Source organism: Megascapheus bottae, chromosome 25 (genome assembly GCF_031878675.1).
Source record: "Megascapheus bottae isolate mThoBot1 chromosome 25, mThoBot2.hap1, whole genome shotgun sequence".
Taxonomy (NCBI): Eukaryota; Metazoa; Chordata; class Mammalia; order Rodentia; family Geomyidae; genus Megascapheus; species Megascapheus bottae.
In genome coordinates this window covers 6,114,030-6,135,948 of record NC_143533.1, presented here as the reverse complement: position 1 = coordinate 6,135,948, position 21,919 = coordinate 6,114,030, and the positions used below count along the sequence as shown (strand labels likewise).

Sequence of the window (21,919 nt, the reverse complement as noted above, 5' to 3'; positions counted from 1 at the left end):
CACCTAGTTCATATATTTTTTTCAAAAAACATTTAAATCATAAGAATAATTGTAAAGATAAGCCAAAAATTCTATTGAGTTTAATGTATATCAAGATTTGAGGAAACTCTTTGAAAATGTAATGACTAGGGCCGGGAGTTTGGCCTAGTGGTTAAAGTGCTTGCCTAGCATGCATGAAGACCCGGGTTCGATTCCTCGGTACCACATACATAGAAATAAAGCCAGAAGTGGTGCTGAGGGTCAAGTGGTAGAGCTCTAGCCTTGAGAAAGTCGTAGGACAGTGCTCAGGCCCTGAGCTCAAGCCCAGGACTGGCCAAAAAAAAAAAAGAAAATGTAATGACTATACATAAGGATACTAGACTTCCATATATATTTGAACATCTCAGCATCTACACAATGATTATCAACAAATTGCAATCAATCTTCTCCTACCTGCAGCAAAGGATGGTTGACAAGTGGCAGATGCTGTTGGGCTTGAGCATTCATTTGTTGCATCGGTGACTAAGGGTGATGCAAAACTCACTAAATTATTATAGATACTGAAATAAAAAATTTGTGAAATTTATTAAATGTTTTAGTAATAACTATAGACAAAAATATAAGCAACACTAAATAAATTAAATCAATAGAGACAAATTAGTATCCCAGAATTTTTGCTTGCATTTTATAAATAGTTGTAGCCAACAGGTGCCCTTACCTCTGACTCTGTGTTTTCAGTTCTTTCAAGGTGGGAGTGATTTCCTGGAGCATTTCCACATGTTCCTGACTTCGAACCTGACCCATAGCCTGGACTAAGGTAAACAGAACTGTCTGAATGTTGTCTTGCCATGATTTATATTCACCCAGGAACTGCCTGACGCTGTTCTCATAAGGAACATCTTCGCCATCTGCCAGAGCAGCTTCTTCATCCTGTGTCACAGTAGTTATTAGGAAAAATGCTATGTTATTTTTTTTTGGGGGGGGGCAGTCCTGGGGTTGAACTCAGGGCCTGGGTGCTGCACTTGGGCTTTCTTAAGGCTAGCACTCTACCATTTGAGCCACAGTATCACTTTGGGCTTTTTCAGCATAAATGGTACCAAGGATTGAACCCGGGATTCTTCGTGCACGCAAGCACTCTACCACTAGGCCATGTTCCCAGCTCTTACCAATTTTTCTTAAAGCAGCCATCCATTGACTGTAAGGGGAAAAATAGTTCAGACCCATTAAGTTTAATCTAACTATTACAGCTCCATTTATTTTGTATAGGATGTTAGTTCTAGCACACACACACACACAAAAATAATTAAAGTAAATCCAGGCACTGGTGGCTCATCTGTAATTTTAGCTAGTCATGAGGCTGAGGTCTGAGAATCACAGTTCAAAGCACCCTAGGCAGGAACAATTTACAATATTTATCTACGATTAACCACCTAAAGCTAGACGTTGGACAGAGCTCAAGTGGTAGAGCACTATCCTTAAGCAAACAACAACAACAAAAGCAAATCCTCAGGGAGAGTGCCAAGGCCAAGAGTTGAAGCCCCAGTTACCCTCCCCACCCCCAAAGTAGTAACATCCCCAAATTACTATTTTGTAATGATTTGCTAATTTCGCCTTTTTTTTAGCAGCTCAATTTCCTTACTAACTAGATTGTGCTGATGTTGGAGGAAGTGACAGTATTTCATTCATTTTGGAGTCAACTCCCTTGGGGGCAAAGTTGTGGAGAGAAAAAAATGATGAGTCCAGTACTGAATCAATCTACTTTAACAGGGGTATTGGAAACAGAAATTAACTCAGTTGTAAACAAGATGGAAGATGTAACCTGAAAATCAAACTGTCACTATTTTTCCATGAATAAAGGTGCAATCCCAAAAAAGAAAGTAGACCATGCCATGGTGTCAATCTTACCTTAGCCATTGCTTTCAAGAGATGTTTGACATCTCCCAGCTGTCGGTTATGACCAGTGAGCACAGTCTTGATATTATCCACCAGATTCTGGATTGTTTCACAGACTGTTTCTATGTGTTGCTCTTTCTCTGTCTGAACTGCCCTCTGATTAGACATGTCTTGGGTCAATTGCTTGTGTGCCGACAGAAGCCATTCAGAGCTGCCAATGGGATGGTCTAGGCTTGTGTCCTATACAGAACACATGTGTAAGATTATTTGGCTGAACAGTGAGTCCTGTCACCACTATTACCAAGAGATAGGAATTTAAGTTCCTCAAGGTTAATATATTACCTACAAAACAGTACCTATATAATAAAACTATGTCTATAGAGTGTCTATGACGACAAAACCTCAGCCTAATTTTAATTATTTTCTAAAATCTAAGTGCCAGTGATTATATAGAGATTTCCTTCCTGAATACCTGTTTGTTAAACATGTCATTTGAAATATGATGTAAAAACCAATGCTAATAAATTCTTTAATAAGAAAAAACGGTACCTAACAATTTCTACAGTCTTTATAAATGAAAATTTCTCACTTTCTGCAAGATCATAAAGGGCATGGTACTTAAAAGGCTAAGATCTGAGGAATGTATTGAAATGACAAATACATTCCTTGTCCAGGTCCCCAAATAAGTCAGAGACATGGACTAAAGCCTTCCTGTAAGTCTAAGCCTTACAAACTTAGTATTTGATCAACTTAGTATTTGAGGCAGAAATCGCCTTCCTGGCAGGCATCTTCCACTAGCCCTTCTCCTTCCACTGTCTGCAGTGCCATCCACATCACTGCCCCTGGATGCTCCCTTCCACAGTTTGTACTACTTCTGGTTGCTGCTCTGAGACTCCGTTTCACTTTTTTATTCACTACAGAATTGAACAGGTACATCCCTAAAGGCTAAATGCAAGATTTAATCATCATCAAAAAATGTAAACTGAGTATCAGATTGACAGTTTCACAATGACCTTATCATGTTAAGCTCCATAATTTCTTCCCACCAAGACTTACCACTCTCTGTAATAAACGAAGCTCTAACTCAGAGACTGAACTATTAAACTGTGATGCAAATGAGCACATTTGCTGGCACCGCTTGATTAGTTCGAATAATGCAGCATCCAGGTTTAAGGCTTCTGCAGTTCTCGTTCGTAAACTTTCAAAGTGAATGATGTTGCTACAGAGAAAAGTGACCTGTGGATAGAGAGGCAGAACCACAATGGGAGGGAAGAGAATGCAGTTAATGACACAAAAAACGCTATCTGCACAAGTCAGACGAGAACTGCCCCTAAAAATGTGTGGCTCCTCTGGCAAATAAATCAAATCTTAAAATGGCTATCACTAAGTGCAAGTTTTAATTTGACAGTACTATTAGTTCTGAGATGGCCAAAAGCATCTAAGAACAATTAGGTAAATGCAACTCCAACATTTGTTTTCACACAGAAAACTACTACGCTATTTAGCTAAACTTGTGTTCGATCCAAATTTCAGGAAAGTTTTCTGCCAGCATGCTCCTCTTTTGTTTCTACTCTTGTATATACAACTTAAAAATATTAACAGGGTATTTGGTAGTATCAAGCCCATTTTTAGGTGGCATTAGTAACAGTACTGTGCCATGTTCTACAATGTTAACCGGTACAAATATTATAGACACTACACTAGATCTTAGCCAAGAAGTGATAATATTATATAGATAATTATACTAAACATGGGGTGGGAGAAGTAGGGAGTATATTTAAAACAAGGAGTTGATAATAATTTAGTTTTGGTGATGGGTACATTTGGTATTAATAATCTAATTCCATACCTGATTAAAATTTTTCATGAAACATATTTGAGATTTGCCATTCCTTCTTCACTCCCTACCCCCAAATCACCACAAAGTTAATTTACAACTTCTGGCAGAGCACAAAGTCTTGGTGAACAAAGTATTTTACTGCCAGGTGGAAAATTTCTAATCTCTGGTCACATCAGCTGCATATAGAATAACCTTAGACAAACAGGAAACTAAAATTGTGCTTATTTGTCAACAGAGGATAAATCATTTAATACCTCAATGGCAAAAGTAAATGGCTAGAGAAATGTCTTGGAGTTTGCCAGAGCTGGGGAAAGCGTCATCCTCTCGCTTATGGATTAAAGGCTCTGCCCTGGGCTGGCTTCCATCAGTTCTACAATCTCGAACTTGAGCACAGTGATGGCACAGATGCCATAGTACCTGATTTGCTCTCTGGCTCTCTTTGAGGACAAGATTTCTTCTTTCAGCTATGGTTGCTTCAAAATCCTGTAGTACAGGTGCCAGTGCTGGGTTGGCACCACCTGCCCACTTGAGTCGCTGCTCGATGCTTGCTTCAAGGGCTGCTAGTTTCTCCTGTAAAAGCCAGTAGAACCTTTGAATACTGATAACATTCTCTACCTCCAGTCTATCAAAAAATTCATATACTATATAGATATAAAAAACTATGACTCTATAGACATGTTTTATTTTCTAAAATTAATATGTTTCTATGACATACAAACCCTTAGCCTAATTTTGATTGTTTTAATACTAAGCCCCAGTGACTGTAAATAGAGATTCCCTTCTTGAACACTCGTTTGTTAAAGCTGTCATTTAAAATATGATGTAAAAATCAACGTTAATAAAGAAAAAAAAAGTCTGTAAAAAAAAATTTTCATATACTATCATAACACACAGTCCAGGTTAGCACTGAGTTTGTGGTCTTCCTGTGGGGATTACAGGTTCATGCCACCTCACCTGATAAGCTTTCAGATCACTGGTTTTATTTATTTATTTATTTATTTTTTGCCAGTCCTGGGCTTGAGCTCAGGGCCTGAGCACTGTCCTTGGACTTTCTCAAGGCTAGAGCTCTACTACTTGAGCCTCAACACCACTTCCGGCTTTTTTCTATGTATGTGGTACCGAGGAATCGAACCCGGGTCTTCATGCATGCTAGGCAAGCACTTTAACCACTAGGCCAAACTCCCGGCCCCAGATCACTGGTTTTAAATGTACAGATGAGAATACACCTCCTTTTCTCTCTGAAGTGCTGCGGACTGTCACTTTTCATTTTAAAATAACTCAGAACAAATCTAGGCATGTAGCTCAGTGGTAGAACATTTGTTTGCATGTAAGAGACTGTGTTCAATCACTGTGCACAAGACACCAGTGACTCACATATGGTTCCAGGATAGGTCCAGCAAAAACTGGATAGGACATCCATCTCAAAACAGTAACTTGCCATGGTAGCACACATCTGCCATTCCCCTAGACAGGAGGCTAACATAGGGAAGATCAAAGCTCAAGGACAGCCTTTTATGTCCTTTCTATCAACAGAAAAAGCTGGGGAAAGTACCATCTGCCTGATATCCAAGAATGACAAGAAACAAAAGCAGGATTGTGGTACTGGCAAGTTCAGACATAAAATGAGACCTATCCCCAAAATAATATACTATTGGTAACCAAGAATTAAATAAACACATTTTAGACCCAGGTTCGATTCCCTGGTACCACATATAGAAAAAAGCCAGAAGTGGTGCTGAGGCTCAAGTGATAGAGCTCTAGCCTTGAGAAAGTCCAAGGACAGTGCTCAGGCCCTGAGCTCAAGCCCAGGACTGGCAAAATACATAAATACATAAATACATACATAAATAAATAAATAAATAAAATAAATCAGGAGGTGTTGGAAACATAGCCAAGTCCAAACCCCCAGTACTGCCAAAAAAACAGAACAGAATACCCGAAAACAGGAGCTACAGTACAGCTCAGTGACAGAATGAGTGCATGCTTAGCCCATGGTAGGCCTTGGACTTTGAAAAGATTTTTTAAAAAGCCTACTACACCAAATTGTATTTATACTTGGCGAAAGATAAAAATCAGATGGTCAAAAATTATTAAGTTACTAATAATGGTTTAAAAATCCAGATTAAGTTTTACAGCGCAAAGTTATTTACTTACTATTCCGAATTAAAGCAATTACTCCACCTCTGACAATGAGGGCCAGAAGTGGTGGGGAGATGGGGGACTGGGATACAAAAAACAAATGGGAGCTGGGAGTGTGGCCTAGTGGTGGGTGGAGTGCTTGCCTAGCATGCATGAAGACCCGGGTTTAAGTCCTCGTTACCACATACATAGAAAAAGCCGGAAGTGGTGCTGAGGCTCATGTGTTAGAGCTCTGGCCTTGAAAGTCCCTGAGCTCAAGCCCAGGACTGGCAAAAAAAAAAAAAAAAAAAAACCACAAATGAACAATGCCCTGAGGGGGCTATAGCTCTACAGCAAAGTCAGGTGCACAGTCTACCATCTCAGCTACCCGAGAAGCATAGATAATATCAAAAAGAGAGAAGTCCTCTAAGAACCTATCTTTCAATCTTCAAAAAAGTTAGCTCCAAAAAATTTCATTTCAAAATTTAAATATCTAATTATACTCTAAAGAAAAACAATGTCATATACTACATATTAGCGTTTAGAGCATAAAAGTATACATAGCCCTCAAATTTACTTATTTTATAAAATAAAGTGCTCTCGTTTGTTTGGTTGAAAGCATGCAATCAGTGACTGCTCAGAAAACATGTTCTGCTGCCTTGGCAGCCAGGTGCAGTGGCTCTTGCTTGTAATCCTAGTACTTAGGAGGCTAAGATCTGATGATGGAGGTTCAAAGCCAGCCCTGGCACTACAAAGCCTTAAGACTCTTATCTCCAATTAATCACTAGAAAACGGGAAGTGGAGCTATGGCTCAAGAGTAGGGTGGTAGCCTTGAGCTGAAGAGCTCAGGGACAACATCCAGGTCCAGGGGTAGGGCAGGAGCCTTGAGATAAAGAGTTCAGGGACAGCACCCCAGGGCCAGAGTTCAAGCCCTGTGACTCACAAAATAAATAAATAAATAACACACACACACACACACACACACACACACACACACACACACACACACACACACACACACCATTATCTACAGGACAAAAGTCATGTCCAAGCCTCACAATAAAGCAAATGTAATTGTAATTGTTTATACACATTTTAACAAAGAATTATTTCAAGTTCTCTAATCATTGAGGTTCTAAGGTAAAAGGAGGTAAAATTTATAAGAAGCATGACTAAACTAGCTTAAGTTTTTTTTTTTTTTTTTTTTGGGGGGGGGGGGGGTAACCAGTCCTGGGCTTGAGCTCAGGGGCTGAACACTGTCCTTGGGCTTTTCTCAAGGCTAGAGCTCTACCACTTGAGCCACAGCACCACTTCCAGCTATTTTTTTTGTGGTACTGAGGAATCGAACCTGGGTCTTTGTGCATGCTAGGCAAGCACTCTACCACTAGGCCAAACTCCCGGCCCCTATCTAGCCTAATTCTGCACCTGCTTCACAAACTTGTTTTTAGTGTAAGGCTTAGTTACCATGGAGGGCAAAAGTAACAAAGTCAAGTGTGGCTTCTCAACGAGGGACAAGCACAGACACACTTCACAACTGAGATGCATGTTCATACGTACATATGTACAGACACCACTCATTTAGTGCTGGTGTGCTGGGAGGAAGACTCAACAGAACACACCTGAACAGAGGCGATGGAAGTTTCAATCTGACTCAGAGTGTGCAATTTCTTCTTCATGCTGGTCAGGATTGCAGACCGAGGAGGCGGGGTGACAGACATGGCTTGAGGTCTGTTGATAAGCAGATCTTCATGTTGCCACTGTCCAAAGGGGGAAAATGTGTAAGAATATCAGGAGGAAAACCAGGGGTGGCAAGGTGTAGGGACCCTACTAGGATAACAGCAGTAACATCAAAAGAATCACATCCTGAAGAACATTTTCCTGAGGTGAGTGGCTGACAAATAAAAAACAAACCCAAATTTTGTAATTACTTAGGAGCCAAAACTTAACCAGTCATTCTAAGTGTGTTCACTAGTTCATGTAAAAATCCAGTACATGATTCCACCTCCTCCGCCCCAGATTCTCTGCCTTGTGGGTATGGCTATCCTCACCTGCAAGCCTGGCACTAAGGAGCCCCTTAGTGAAATACAGCATCCATATAGCAATATCCCACCTCAAAAAACAACCCATCCCCCATCTCTATTAGTTAGGAGAAACACACTGGGCAGGAGGTTGGAAAAAAACAGGAGCAGCCACAGAGAAGCACTCTGCAGAAAAGCGAATGTGAGGCCAAGGAGAAAGGGACTGCCGGAGAGTCAGGCATCAAGGGTGTTTGCAGCCCACCCTAGAAGTTCTGAAGAACACTGGGTTCTAAGAACTGCAGGGCTGAGGATGAAGTTAGGTGATTGTGTGTGTATTCACACACACACAGCACTTGTTCAGTCCCAGCACCATTAAATACCAAAACAAAAGGAAGGGGGGGAGGAACCTGCCCCCAAAACATATAAACAAACCATAAAGCAAAAAAGTCATACATTGTGCTTGGAGCTTATAAGAAAATGCATTCCAATTTTAAAACTGAAAAGATTTCTACCATGTTTTCCATTATCCTGTCAATTTCTAAACAACTTCATAAATACTTAAAATTGAAAGCATTTTTAGAGTTAGTAAAATGTATACCAAAACCCAAACAATGTGCGGTAAGTAGGAGAATCAATATAATCAATAAATGCAATTAAGTAGAATAAACTGTTTAACTCACAAAGGAAGAAAATGGCTATGATAAGCCTGCCAAGAAAATAAATACAGCAGCTGGGGATGTGGATTAGTGGTAGAGTGCTTGCCTAATATGCATGAACCTCTGGGTTTGATTCCTCAGTACCACAGAATCATAAAGGGCCAGAAGTGGCACTGTGGTTCAAGTGTTAAGAGTGCTAGCCTTGAGCAAAAGAAGCTCAGGGACAGTGCCTAGGATCTGAGTTCAAGCCTCAGGGCTGGGGTGGGAGGTGGAGGAAGGATGAGGAAAGGTCACCTGCTGTACTGAGCAGAAAGAAGCCACCAAGTCCACTATTAGGAGCAACTTTGATATAAAAGATACAAAGTGGGGCCGGGAGTTTCGCCTAGTGGTAGAGTGCCTGCCTAGCATGCACGAAGACCCAGGTTTGATTCCTCGGTACCACATACATAGAAAAAGCTAGAAGTGGTGCTGTGACTCAGGGTAGAACACTAGCCTTGAGGAAAGTCCAAGGACAGTGCTCAGGCCCTGAACTCAAGCCCAGGACTGGCAAAAAAAAAAAAAGATACAAAGTAACCACCAGATGTGCCAAACAGGTCTAAAAATGGTAGTCCCCAGATACCCCCTACTTCAAGTTACCGACAATACCCAAAAGCAAGAAATAAGAAAGCATCCATTATCCTGTGCTTAGCAGCTTAAGAAGTCCACGATCATCTGATAAAAGATATGCTGTCCTCATCCTACAGATAAGGAAACCAGAACTTGGGGAACTCAGTATAAACTTATAAATATTATTTACTTAAAATTACTCTAAATATATCATCTTAGTTATAATGTTTAACAGTAGTGGAAGCGTGTCTACATAGTAAATAGATTCAACCAACCACTAGTATAGCTGGGTATACTATAGTATAGTATGTCTGTAATTCTGGCTACTAGAGAGACAGGCTGAGAGGGCTGGGAGTTTAGCCTAGTGGTAGAGTGCTTGCCCAGCATGCCCTAAGACCCTTTCAATTCCTCGGTACCATATACATAGAAAAAAAGCCGGAAGTGGTGCTGAGGTTCAAGTGGTAGAGCTCTAGCCTTGAGAAAGTCCAAGGACAGTGCTCAGGCCCTGAGCTCAAGCCCAGGACAGGCAAAAAAAAAAAAAAAAAAAGAGGCTGAGATTGGGAGGAACACTGCTAGGGACCAACCTAAGCAATCAAGTTTATGAGACTCCATCTCAAACAAGAGCTGGGTCAGGTGGCACATGCCTGACAAATGTAATGAATCTCACCCAAGTGGTATGCCCAACCAGGAAGTGAGATCCTTTATCAGAAATATCCTGCAAAAAGCAGGCAAAACAAAAACAAAAGCCCAGTGGCTCATGTCTGTAATCCTAGCTAGTCAAGAAGATGACATCTGAAGATCATTGTTCAAAATTAACAGGGCACGAAAGTCAGTGAAACTTTTATTACTGATTTAAAAGCTAGAAGTAGAGCTGTGGCTCAAGTGTTACTATTAGCCTTGAGCAAAAAAGCTCAGGGATAGCACGCAGACCCTGAGTTCAAGCTCTAGCATCAGCACCAAAAAAGGAAAAAAGGGGGAGGAAAAAAATCAATGATCTAGAGGTGTGACTCAGCAGTAAGTGTCGTCCTTGCAGACCAGGGTTGTAGTGGTTTGTGTCTGTAATCCTAGAAACTCAAAAGGTTAAAAGGTTAAGATCCCAAGGTTCATGATTGGAAGCCAGCCTAGAAAGTAAAGACTAGAGACTCCATCTCCAAAGTGCAAAAATGCTGGCTGGAGGCTCTACCACTGAAAATGGTAGAACACCAGCTAAGGAAGCATGAGTCCCTTGAATTCAAACCCCAGTACTGGGGGGAAAAAAATCCAAACTAAACCAAAAACCCAGTATTGCACCTATTCCATCCACCAGGAATACTCATCAACATGTTTTATGATGCAGCCCTGACAGAAACAAGTGAAGAGCACGAACTATACACATGAAATGATCCCAGCTTCTAAAATAGAAGAGGGAGCCCCTGAATCCTAAAGGTGAGTTGGCTATGAGTTGGCATGTTGAGGAAGTTAAAATTTCTCTCCCTTTTATACTGTTTTATACAAATGCCTCCACTTTTCAGGCATACCTGGAACATGGCGATCTGCAGCTGCACCCGCTGCAGGCTTGTCTTGCAGGAAGCAATGCTGGTTTCCAGCCTGCGCACCAGGTCGTGCTTCTTCCATGCGGTGTCGTAGGAGCTGGCAAGCACAGTCGCCCTGTTCATCACCAGCTGAGAGAACTTCCCCACCTGGATGTTGTGCTCCACTGCTTTCTTACACAGGTCATCCACAGAAACTTTGCTTTCAGCACCGAAATCCTTGGCCTCCACCTGGGCAATGATGTCCACACCCAGGGCACTGATGAAGCTGCACAGCGTGAGGCCCAGGGCTTGGTTCGGGAGACCTATTAAGAGCTGCCTCACGAAGTCAGCTGTGAAGGCCTTGATAGGCTTGGCCATTTGGTCCTCACTGAAACAAGAGTTTCTAAAAAGTGTTTTCACGTTGACAATCTGCACGGGTCCATTCACAGTATTTTGATCTTCAAGTGAACTTGACCCTAAGAAAAGGAGAAATGCAAAAATGATTAGTTTACGAAACAAAGGAGAGGGAGGAGAAAGGCGAGGTTGGGAGGGAAAGAGCCAAATGATGAGTGATGTGGATCAAGATGCATTACATTCAGAAACTGTCATGTTGGATGGTAACTCCTCTGTACAACTACATAAAGATAACAAAAATATAACCTCTTAAAAGAGGGAGAGAGCTGCTTATTTAAAGCATTTCAGATTTTAAGAACGTGTGACTGTATGAAGACTTCACAATGTCCCCTTCCAAAGGTTAAACCTAGATGTTTAAAGGTAAAATATTACCTGATAATGTTTTAGAAAAAGTACCACAGAGCCTGAAGAACTCTTTAATTGTCTGTAGTCTTTTTAGAAAGAAAATTTCTTCTAGCACCTGCCGGTGATTGTCGTCGTCAAAAAAATTAACTTGGGTACTTCTGGCTTCCCGTATGATATCGATCTTCCGCCAAGTGACAGGAATTTCCATCTTGTTTAACTGTGTAAATGAAAGAAAAAACTCATTACTTCTCTATTCTCACACTGAATACATTGCACTGCACTTATACAATTCATAAAGCCAACCCCGTATTTACCTTTTCAACTAATAAACCAAAAGCTGTTTCAACTTGAGCAAACATGCCATCAAATGCTACCAAGAGCATCTGGCCAGCTGACATTTTGGGTGTTTCATCAACAGAACCATTTCTTGGTTGGATTAATTCCCCGTATTGGGCATGCAGTACTCTGGAGAAAAGGAAACAAGAGTTAAGACTTTCCCTGAGGAAATGCAGAGGATCACAAAAGTCAGCAATCTCAGGGACAGTATACAAAGTCAGCAAATCTAAGTTGAAGATGGAATGCCATGAGAAAATGGTATTTCACATCAACTACAGGAAGCTAACAAAGCTAATCCAGTTTCACAAGTTATTTATATCATTATATTTTGTGCAGAACTGAATTATGACAGTTAAAAAATCATTACATAAAGTATTAGTCTCACTTTAGGTTCAAAATGTGAAATAACCTGAACTCCTATCCTAGACCAATGTAAAGGATAATTCTGAAGCTGGTTGGCACATTGTGTTTTCTTTTCTTTTTGGCAGTTCAAGATCTAAATACAGGGCCTTAATACTTGCTAGGTAGAGCACTTGAGCAACGACCCTAGCTTTAGAATTATGTGTATTTTGAATGCAGTCTTTGTAAATACAACTTCATCCACCTTATTATCATTAAGATACATATAATGCTAGGGGCCAGGAGCATGGCCTAGTGGTAGAGTGCTTGCCTAACATACACAAAGCCCTGGAGGGGCCAGGAGTTTGGCCTAGTGGTTAAAGTGCTTGCCTAGCATGCATGAAGACCCGGGTTCGATTCCTCGGTACCACATACATAGAAAAAAGCCGGAAGTGGTGCTGAGGCTCAAGTGGTAGAGCTCTAGCCTTGAGAAAGTCCAAGGACAGTGCTCAGGCCCTGAGCTCAAGCCCAGGACTGGCAAAAAAAAAAAAAAGCCCTGGAGTTGGATTCCTTAGTAACACATACATAGAAAAAACCCCGGAAGTAGTGCCGTGGCTCAAGTGGTAGAGTACTAACCTTGAGAAAGCTTAAGGACAGTGCCCAGGCCCTGAATTCAAGCCCCAGGACTGGCTATATATACACACATACATACATATCCTCATATTCCCTCTAACATTTTATATAAAAAGCAAAATAAAACTGCAAGTACTTACTATCAGTAAAATAGTTTCTTCTTTATCTGTCACAAAGAGAAATCATTCCTAATGTATGTAACCCTGAAGAGCTTTTAGGAGAATTTAAAATGTTAACAGGAAACATTTCTATTGGAAAAGAGCTGAAAGACAAGGCTATGACATTTTCCTTGAGACTTACTCACACACAAGACACACATAGGCTATGACAGAAGTGAGCATGTTGTCATCCTAAGCATGCATTCAATGTGAGGGGAGTGAGTCTTGGAAAAGATAACAGATAAACTGAGGTATGAAAGCTACATAGAGACTCCTCTTCACTAAGCAGCCATTCTACCACTTAAGCCAAACCTCAAGCCCAGCCTATAAATAATCAAAACCAGTCTTTAGTTGACTTATTTTCAAATTAGTTTTACTTCTTGTTGTATGACTAAAAATACATGTTATTAATATATGCTAACTCAAAGATAAAAATAAATTTTAAAAAGCTGAATCAATACATGAACATAAGACTGAGCCAGGGCAGAGGAGTACCAGATGAAAACAAGGGATTCATTAAATATTTTTTTTTCTCTAACTGGTACCTGCCTTCATTCTCACTCTACTTGCTTGTTCAGCTGGGGCTCTACCATGTTTAGTCATACCTCCAGACCAGCTTTTGCTGGTTATTTTGGAGCTAACGACTCCAGGACACTAGTAGAGGGTGGATAAAGGATAAGGTATCCACAGAGCATTTCTATACTTAAAAGGCAATTTCCAGTGAAACTATAGTCATTGTATTGTATGTTGCTTATACAATACAATGGGTGCAGTAGCTAACTCCTATAATTCCAACTATTCTGTAGGTAGACACAGGGAGGGAAAGTTGCAATACAAAGCCAATCTGGGCAAAAAAAAAAATTAGCAAGGCCCCATCTCAACATGCCAGACATAGTGATATGAGGTAACGGTACTAACTGTGCAGAAGGACTAAGGTAGAAAGACCACAGTCTACAGACAGCCTAAGGGAAAATGTGATCATCTGTCGGAAAAACAACTGAAACAAGAAAGAAAAAAACAGAGTCATGGCTCAAGTGATAAAGTGCCTGTCTAGCAAGTTTGAGTTTAAACCTCTTCACTCTTGCCTCACACTACACTAAAGTAGATGTATTTGTAATCACATTTGCTCTGCAAATTAAATTTACAACAGAGTTAAGAGCATAGAATCCCTTTACCCGGCTGCCCCATCTGTTTTGTGGAACAACAATACATAGCTATCATTCACTTGCCTGGCAACATCGATGTAATGGGCGTGTGTCTCTTCTTCGAGCCCCATAGCTGCATTTCTCAGGTAGGCTTGAAGAGATTCAACTATTGTCTGCAGAGGAGCGCCATCAGCTGTCTGCTCGATGAGGCTGTCCAGTTCATGGAGCATGTTTTCTAAGGTGGATTCCCCTTTCATCAAACATCTAAGTGCTTCTGGGAATATGATTTGTCGAAAATTTGAATTCAATTCCTATAAACACATGAGAAGCATATGTTTTGGGATTAAGGGGGAATAATGGATGCCAAAAAAAGTAAAAACCAGTATATGTAATTAAAACCAAGCAGTGGTGGGGAGTTTGGCCTAGTGGTAGAATGCTTGTCTGACATGCACAAAGACCAGGGTTCGTTCGATTCCTCAGTACAACATACACAGAAAAAAGCCCGAAGTGGTGCTGAGGGGCAAGTGGTAGAGCTCTAGCCTTGAGAAAGTCCAAGGACAGTGAGCTGAAGCCTAGGACTGGCAAAAACAAAACAAAAACCAATACCACACAAGTAGTGGCTACAAAACTCATAAAATTTAATCTATCTATCTATCTATCTATCTATCTATCTATCTATCTATCTATCTATCTATCTATGTTTGAGAAATAAATATAGTCAAGGCTGATTTCCAACTTATGGGTCTCTTGGTTTCCCAAAACGCTACCACTCTCGGCTTTGATCTACAAGACTGCTTAAACAATCAAGAGAAAGTTAAGTTAGTGTGTTCACCTGTAGTGAGGTATATACACCATTGGCTAGGTGCACAGCCTCGGAGGCCTCCATGGGGTTTGGGATGTCCAGGTCCTGCGGCACCAGGTGGCACTGCTTCAGTAACTGAACCAAGCAGGTGACATTCCCACTCATGCTGCACAGCTCCTCTAAGAACCAGGCTCCATCCCGGGATGTCAGGTCGACCAGCTGTTCCCCAGCACTTGAGGCTGCCCCTTCCATCATTAGGTTGCGCCTAAGATAGGGTAATAGACAGGTACACAGTGACACGACTGGGTAAAGCATATACACAACAGAGAGGAGCCTCAAAACCTGAAAGCAATTCTAACGAGACTGAGGTAAACTACAACAGCACTTTACGTAAGAGATTAAAAAGAAAACAAGAAATCATAATAAGGCAAGTTTTTAGGGCAATGGAATGGCCCAAGATGATGCTAACTCACCTTGTGAGAGTACAAAGGGCAGAAATAATGACACTTGCTAGACTCAAAGATCCTTCTTCTCCATTCTCATGAAGGAAGACTTTAATGCAACGTTCAATTTCTTTCAACTGGTCCTCACAAACTGGCACAGTGACAGCTTCTTGTTTTAAGCGTTCCACCTGTCTAATAAGCCTGCTGTTTATGTCTGCTGCATACCGCTGTAGGGTCATTTCTGTGGCCGTGATAAACTGACACACAGCAGGGGGAGGCTGGGGAGCATACTGCATTTCGTATCTATAAACACAAAAAAGAGGTAACATTCATGCTTTACAAATTATGCAAGACAACTTTGTACTTTACTTCGTGAAAAGCAGGAAAATAAATCAAGGTGGGCATCAGTGGGTCACACCTATATTCCCAGCTACTCGGGAGGCTGAGATCTGAGGATCAAAAAGATTTAAAGCCAGTCTGGACAGGACAGTAAGTAAGACTCTTAGCTTCAATTAACCACCAAGATGGAACTGAAGCTGTGGCAGAAGAAAAGCTCAGGGACAGCATCCAGACCCTGAGTTCAAGCCCCAGGACCAACAGAGACAACCAGGAATGGTGGCAAACAGGTAAAATCCACTAGTTGGGAAGCTGAGACATGAGAACAGACACTGTCTTAAACATGGGGGAAAGAAGCAACTCCATTCATAGTTCTCCTTTTCAGAGAAAATAATAGTAAGGTGATTCAAAATTGCAACACTACTGGGCCGGGAGTTTGGCCTACTGGTAGAGTGCTTGCCTAGCATCCACAAAGACCCAGGTTCAGTTCCTCAGTAACCACATACATAGAAAAAAAAAGCTGGAAGTGGTGCTGAGGCTCAAGTGGTAGAGCTCTAGCCTTGAGAAAGTCCAAGGACAGTACTCAAGCCCTGAGCTCAAGCCCAGGACTGGCAAAAAATAAAATAAAAAATTAAAAAAAAAAAAAAAACCCAGCACATAAAATTGCAACACTACCGAGAAAGGGAAGAAAACGAACTGCTCTCAACTTACTTCCTGTACAGTTCTTGACAGCGCTCTACTGTGGTGTTGCAGATAAGCTCTTCCATCCAGGTCTTCCACTGCTCAATTCGGTGTTTCTGAAATATGGCTTTGGGATATTGCAGAGCGACGGTTGCATAGTGGTGTAGTTGCTCCAAACAGCCACGGAGCACTGAGCGTCTCTGCTGCAGAAGAGCTCCGACTTCTCCCTCCAGCTGCTCACACTGGCTGATGAGGTGGGCCTGGCCAGCATTCTGCAGAAAGGCTGTTGCTGGCACATAGCTTGGGGGACCTTACGGGAAAAAGCAATCACATTGCAATTAGAATACAAACCAGAAATACACACACACACACACACAGAATCCCTACCCAGGGTATATGCAGATGGAGCCAACTCATACCCAGGTCCATTTGTGTGCTGATCTCCTGAAGTAAGCTTGCAAGCTGTGTTGCTTCTAAGTTAGTGAATGCAGCCTGATAATGGGTTATCCACTGTTCAAATTCATTCAGTTTGACCTGGATTGCTTCCTGAACTGCTCTTTGCTGGGTCTGTAGTTGAGTATGTTCAGAATACCTAATGGGGGAAACAAAAACCAACCAACCTGCAGATCACTTTCTGCTCTTTCTTCTACCTATTTAACAACCTGGACCTTACTCAGTCAGACCTAGAACATCTATCTAGTTTGCTTTTCAATCTTGAGGACCCTCTTCAAATGTTCCTTAACTCCTCTCTATTTTCCAAGCCCTCTAATTCCCTTAGCTATGTAACATTTTAAGGAAGTCTACCATAGCTGCCAGGTTTTTGATCTCCTTGAAGCTTGAGAAATGTTGCAGCCTGCATGCTTCCTGCTATGCCTGGCACTTGAACATTCAACTCCATGTTACTGAGCAGTAAGCACAAGCAAAAGTCAAGTCCCTCAGAGCCCTTAATTTAACTGAATAGGTGAAAAACAAAGCAGATGAGAAAAGTGCCTCTGTACAAGTGAGGACTAAGAGACAGAGAAAAACAAGCTGCAGGTTTTAGGTAACCAACTATGTTCCTATCACTAACCCTACCTATCTCCCACAGTTCAGTAACATTTTATTTATTTTTTTTATTTTTTATGCCAGTCCTGGGTCTTGAACTCAGGGCCTGAGCACTGTCCTTGGACTTTCTCAAGGCTAGAGCTCTACCACTTGAGCCACAGCACCACTTCTGGCTTTTTCTAGGTATGTGGTACTGAGGAATCGAACCCAGGGCTTCGTGCATGCTAGGCCAGCACTCTACCACTAGGCCACACTCCAGACCTTCAGTAACATTTTAAAACTAAGGTCCTTAGGGGAACTTTGTTTTGATTTTATGAGCTGCTATAGTAATCGTAATTCAAGGTAACAGTTTTACAAATACAAAATCAACATGATTTCAGACCTGTGTTGCAGTGTGTGTGAAGGATGATCCACTCCTTCAGCTCCTTCTAGAAACTCTATTTCCTCTAGCAGCTTGCCCTGTAGTTTTTCCACCTCTGTCAGCTGCTCTTGTAGGCCAAGATATTCCTCTAAGCTACTGTCCAGCTTAGGAAGCACAACCAGCATCTCATCCCTGTTCTTAAACCAGTTCACCTAAAGAAAGGAATCTTGATCAGGGAAATCCAGGTCAGCAGTAATTCCATGTTTGTAGAAGAATCAGGGAAGAAAGACATGAATACATTATCTTACCTAAACCTCAAAAAACCCACAAAGGGAAGATGGCACCACCTCCCACACTCAGACACCCAACACATTCAGTTTACACAGCCACTGCTTCCTAACAGCACACTGCACAGAACAAACTGGCAATCCTAGCTATAGACAAGACCTAAGACTATTAGACTAGGAAGCACTTACACTTGTTACACGTTTCCCAAATCATTAACCTACCTCTTACAAATGGCCATGTAACTGTGGTTATCTGGATGGGAGCACTGCGTAATAGAGAGATGGCACCAAATTCTCAAATTTAACTGTCATTATACACTACAGGTTTTATTTTTTGGAGGGGAATCATGGGGCCTGAACTCAGCCTGGGCGCTGTCCCTGAGCTCTTCAGCTCAAGGCTACTGCCCTACCCTTAAAGCCAAGCCTCACTTCCATTTTCTAGAGGTTAATTAGAGATAAGAGTCTCCAGTCATTTTGTGCCCTGGCTGGCTCTGAACCTTATCCTCAGATCTCAGCCTCCTGAATAGCTAGAAATACAGGCATGAACCACCATGCTGGCAAACAACAGTTTTGAAAAAAAAAAAAAAATACAGAATGCTTTAAAAAAAAATTTTTTTTAATGCCAGTGCAGAAGCTTGAACTCAGAATGCTCTCTCACTTGACTTTTTCACTGAAGCTGGCCCTCTACCACTTGAGCCTTTAGCGCGCACATCCTAAGTAGCTAGGATAACAGGAATCCACCAGTGTTTTTAATAAACATTCTTAATAGATGTCAATGACTTATTGCATCAGTCGTCCACACCTTTATTTCAGCTACTCTGGAAGAAAAGAGGCTGCGGGTGATCTCTCGTTCCATCTCTCGCTTGCTCTGCTTGCTCTCAGCCTGCTGGCCACCTCCACCATAGACAGCCCCAGCAAACCCAGCCTCGCCTCCTGCTGTCCAGTCCACCAGGGGATCATACACAAAGGCTTCCAGGAGTGTCAGCAGAGTCTCTCGGCCACGCCGCATAATGTGCAGCACCTATTTTCACAAGAGTCTCAAGTAAGTTTCCTCAATGAAATAAATTTTTTTTTTCTTTTCTGTGCTGGTGTTGGGGCTTCAACTCAGGGAGCCTAGGTGCTCTCAGCTTTTTTTGCTCAAAGCAAGCACTCTACCATTTGAGCCACACACAGCTCTACTTCTGGCTTTTTTATGGTGCCCAAGCTGGCTTCAAACCATGATTTCAGATGGTAGCCTCCTGAGGAGTTACACAAGTGAGCCACCCAGATCCTGATATCTTTTTTTTTTTTTTTTTTTTTGGCCAGTCCTGGGTTTGAGCTCAGGGCCTGAGCACTGACCTTGGACTTTCTCAAGGCTAGAGCTCTACCACTTGAGCCTCAGCACCACTTCCAGCTTTTCTCTATGTATGTGGTACCGAGGAAACCCGGGTCTTCGTTCATGCTAGGCAAGCACTCTACCACTAGGCCAAACTCCCGGCCCATGTATCTTTTAAAATTTTCATTTCACAGGTCTCAATTCATTTCATAGGTACAGTATTACAGGGTAAGAGAAGAGGAAAAAACAGAAACAAACAAACAAAAAAAACCTGCATACCTGCTCACAGGAAAGCCTAAAAACACCTTCTACTCCAGTTACACCAAGTGCAGTTTCAATGTTTTGTGTCATTCGAAAAGGTACTTTCTCAGGAACTCTAAGGCTTTTACCTTGAAAAGATAAATTGTTATACTTTGGCTCTTACACCAGAATCACCTGACCCTCCTATAGAAGTGCAAGTCCACTTTCACCTCACCTTTTTCGAAGCACACATTGTAATCTATGTGGACCACTTCCCCAGTTGTCATGTCTATGAGGACATTGTCCAAGTGTCTGTCTCCAAGGCCAATAATGTAGCCAACCATAGACATGACAGCAGTAGATCTTGCGTACGACTAGAGGCAAAGAAGGTAAGCATTATTAGCACATAGCCCTCCCCATGAAGCCCACCCCTGATCTTAACACAGACAACACAAAGTGAACCTCAAGACTGCTGCATGGGCTCAATGTGCTCATACTGGTGTGAGCTGAGCACCTTGCCTGCAGCTCACCTGTACTGTGTGATCCTCTAGGTGCTGTGTAAGCATCAGAATGCTGGGTTTTCAACAATTTCCCTTCAGATTCCTGTGATTTTTCCCCTCCTAAGATTTTATTCTTTTCCATTTCATCCAATCAACCTGCTCCTTCCTGCCTTTAGACACAGACAGGCTACAACTTTCTAACTGTAAAGTAAGATTCACATACAGGTCTCAAACTACCAAGTCTTTAGAGAGAGAGGGTGGGAGAGGGAAGAGGGGAGGGGAGAGGAGACAGACAGACAGACAGACAGACAAGAAAGTGGTTATACCTGAATCCTAAATGCCTCATACCTGTGTGACTCTCCACCATTCATCCGGGGTGGTACAAGATGACCAGAGCTCTTTGGCCAGGAGATTTGGGGGTGTGGCCTCCATTAACTCCTCTAACACTGCCTTCATCACATGTAGGGGCCAGTCCCGACGTGACACATCCAAGCTAAGGCCAACTGTTTTCAGAGCAGGGCCGATTTTACTGTAGTAAAGTTCACTAGGACGGGGTACAATGCTAGGATTCTGAGGAGTTTGGTAGGAATCTTGAGCCTAAAAATCACACACACGCACATTAGAAAAAACAATGAAGACAAGAATTATTCTCTTTTATTTTGAGGAACATCTCGCTCTATAGCTCAGCCTGGCCTTGAACTTCAGATCCTCCTTCATTAGCTTCCTGAGTGCTTGGATCAGGAGTGCACCACCACACCAGCTTATAGTACAGCTCCTGTGCAGACTAAGGGGCCTACTGAACAATTAACAATGTGACCCCAGTGCCAGAGCAGTCAAATGCTTGAGCATGTTTCACATGAGTTAGACTCTGGGCTAGAGCTACAGCACCATACAACATTAAGAAAACAGGCACCTTACTGAAGTCTCACTGCTTCCTACACTTACCCTTAGTTGTAAGCATGTTCTTGTGGTGAGGCTGAGAGCACACCAATTTATTAATATCCTGAGCATTTACTTCTAGCTCCTGTCATGTATTAATCTCTCAGACAGCTGCTAAAACAAACCTTAATGCCTAAATTATAAAATCGACAAAACAGAATAAGCCAAAAGACTAATTTTATCCTTGAAGTTTTACATTTACTAGTTTAATTTTTTTTGTGTGTGAGGGCAGTCCTGGGGCTTGAACTCAGGGCCTGAGCACTGTCCTTGGGCTTTCTCAAGGCTAATGTTCTACTAGTTGAGCTACAGCACTACTTTCTGACTTTTTCTTCCTATGAGGTACCAAGGAATAGAACCAAGGGCTAGGCAAGCACTCTATCACTAATTTAAAAGAATCTAGGAGCCAGGCATGGTAGCTCACACCGTAATCCTAGCTACGCAGGAAGTTGAGATTTGAGGATCACGGTTCAAAGCCAGCCCAGGCACTAAAGACCGTGAGATTCTTAACTCCAATTTAACCACTAGAAAATAGGAAGTGGGGATGTGGTTCAAGGAGAGGGCAGTAGCCTTGAGCTGAAGAGCTCAGGGACAACAGGGGCCCAGAGTCCAAGCCCCGTAACAGACAAAAAAATAAAAAAGAATCTAGATCTCACAGCTTTCTAATTACTTGCAAATCCAAAGACCTTTATAAAATCAATGAAAGCACTAAGATGTGACATACTAGTTACTGAGCAGTTAGTAATCACAACTAATCCAATGGCATTTTCTGCATCTTAAAATTTCAAAAAACATTTTTCTAGAAAATGGGTTTGGCTACAAGAATCTTTCACAACTCTCGCCTATTCTTTCCTTAGAAGTTTGTTTTTTTTTTTTGTTTTTTTATGGACAGTTACATGCATTTCCTCTATTTTTCTTTTTGAAGCAAATCCTAAGCCCCACAAAAAATGGCTTGTATTAGCTGAGAACCAGAGTATCCCATC

At 41.8% G+C, this 21,919-nt stretch overlaps 1 protein-coding gene across 3 annotated transcripts in view; it reads right to left on the bottom strand.

The window, feature by feature from the left end:
- Smg1 (SMG1 nonsense mediated mRNA decay associated PI3K related kinase) overlaps window positions 1–21,919 on the bottom strand; it is an 88,923-nt gene that overhangs the window by 3,908 nt on the left and 63,096 nt on the right. For all 3 annotated transcript variants that reach the window (XM_090358109.1, XM_090358110.1, XM_090358111.1), the window contains 19 exons: window positions 20,349–20,597; window positions 19,736–19,874; window positions 19,540–19,649; window positions 18,748–18,966; window positions 17,680–17,870; window positions 16,673–16,845; window positions 16,284–16,563; window positions 15,267–15,539; window positions 14,824–15,058; window positions 14,076–14,302; window positions 11,695–11,845; window positions 11,408–11,597; window positions 10,628–11,097; window positions 7,450–7,587; window positions 4,130–4,282; window positions 2,929–3,108; window positions 1,885–2,112; window positions 698–909; window positions 433–539 (listed from right to left, as the gene is read on the bottom strand). In XM_090358109.1, the coding sequence (XP_090214235.1) occupies window positions 433–539; window positions 698–909; window positions 1,885–2,112; window positions 2,929–3,108; window positions 4,130–4,282; window positions 7,450–7,587; window positions 10,628–11,097; window positions 11,408–11,597; window positions 11,695–11,845; window positions 14,076–14,302; window positions 14,824–15,058; window positions 15,267–15,539; window positions 16,284–16,563; window positions 16,673–16,845; window positions 17,680–17,870; window positions 18,748–18,966; window positions 19,540–19,649; window positions 19,736–19,874; window positions 20,349–20,597 (3,925 nt within the window). The remainder of the gene's footprint in view (window positions 1–432; window positions 540–697; window positions 910–1,884; window positions 2,113–2,928; window positions 3,109–4,129; window positions 4,283–7,449; window positions 7,588–10,627; window positions 11,098–11,407; window positions 11,598–11,694; window positions 11,846–14,075; window positions 14,303–14,823; window positions 15,059–15,266; window positions 15,540–16,283; window positions 16,564–16,672; window positions 16,846–17,679; window positions 17,871–18,747; window positions 18,967–19,539; window positions 19,650–19,735; window positions 19,875–20,348; window positions 20,598–21,919) is intronic.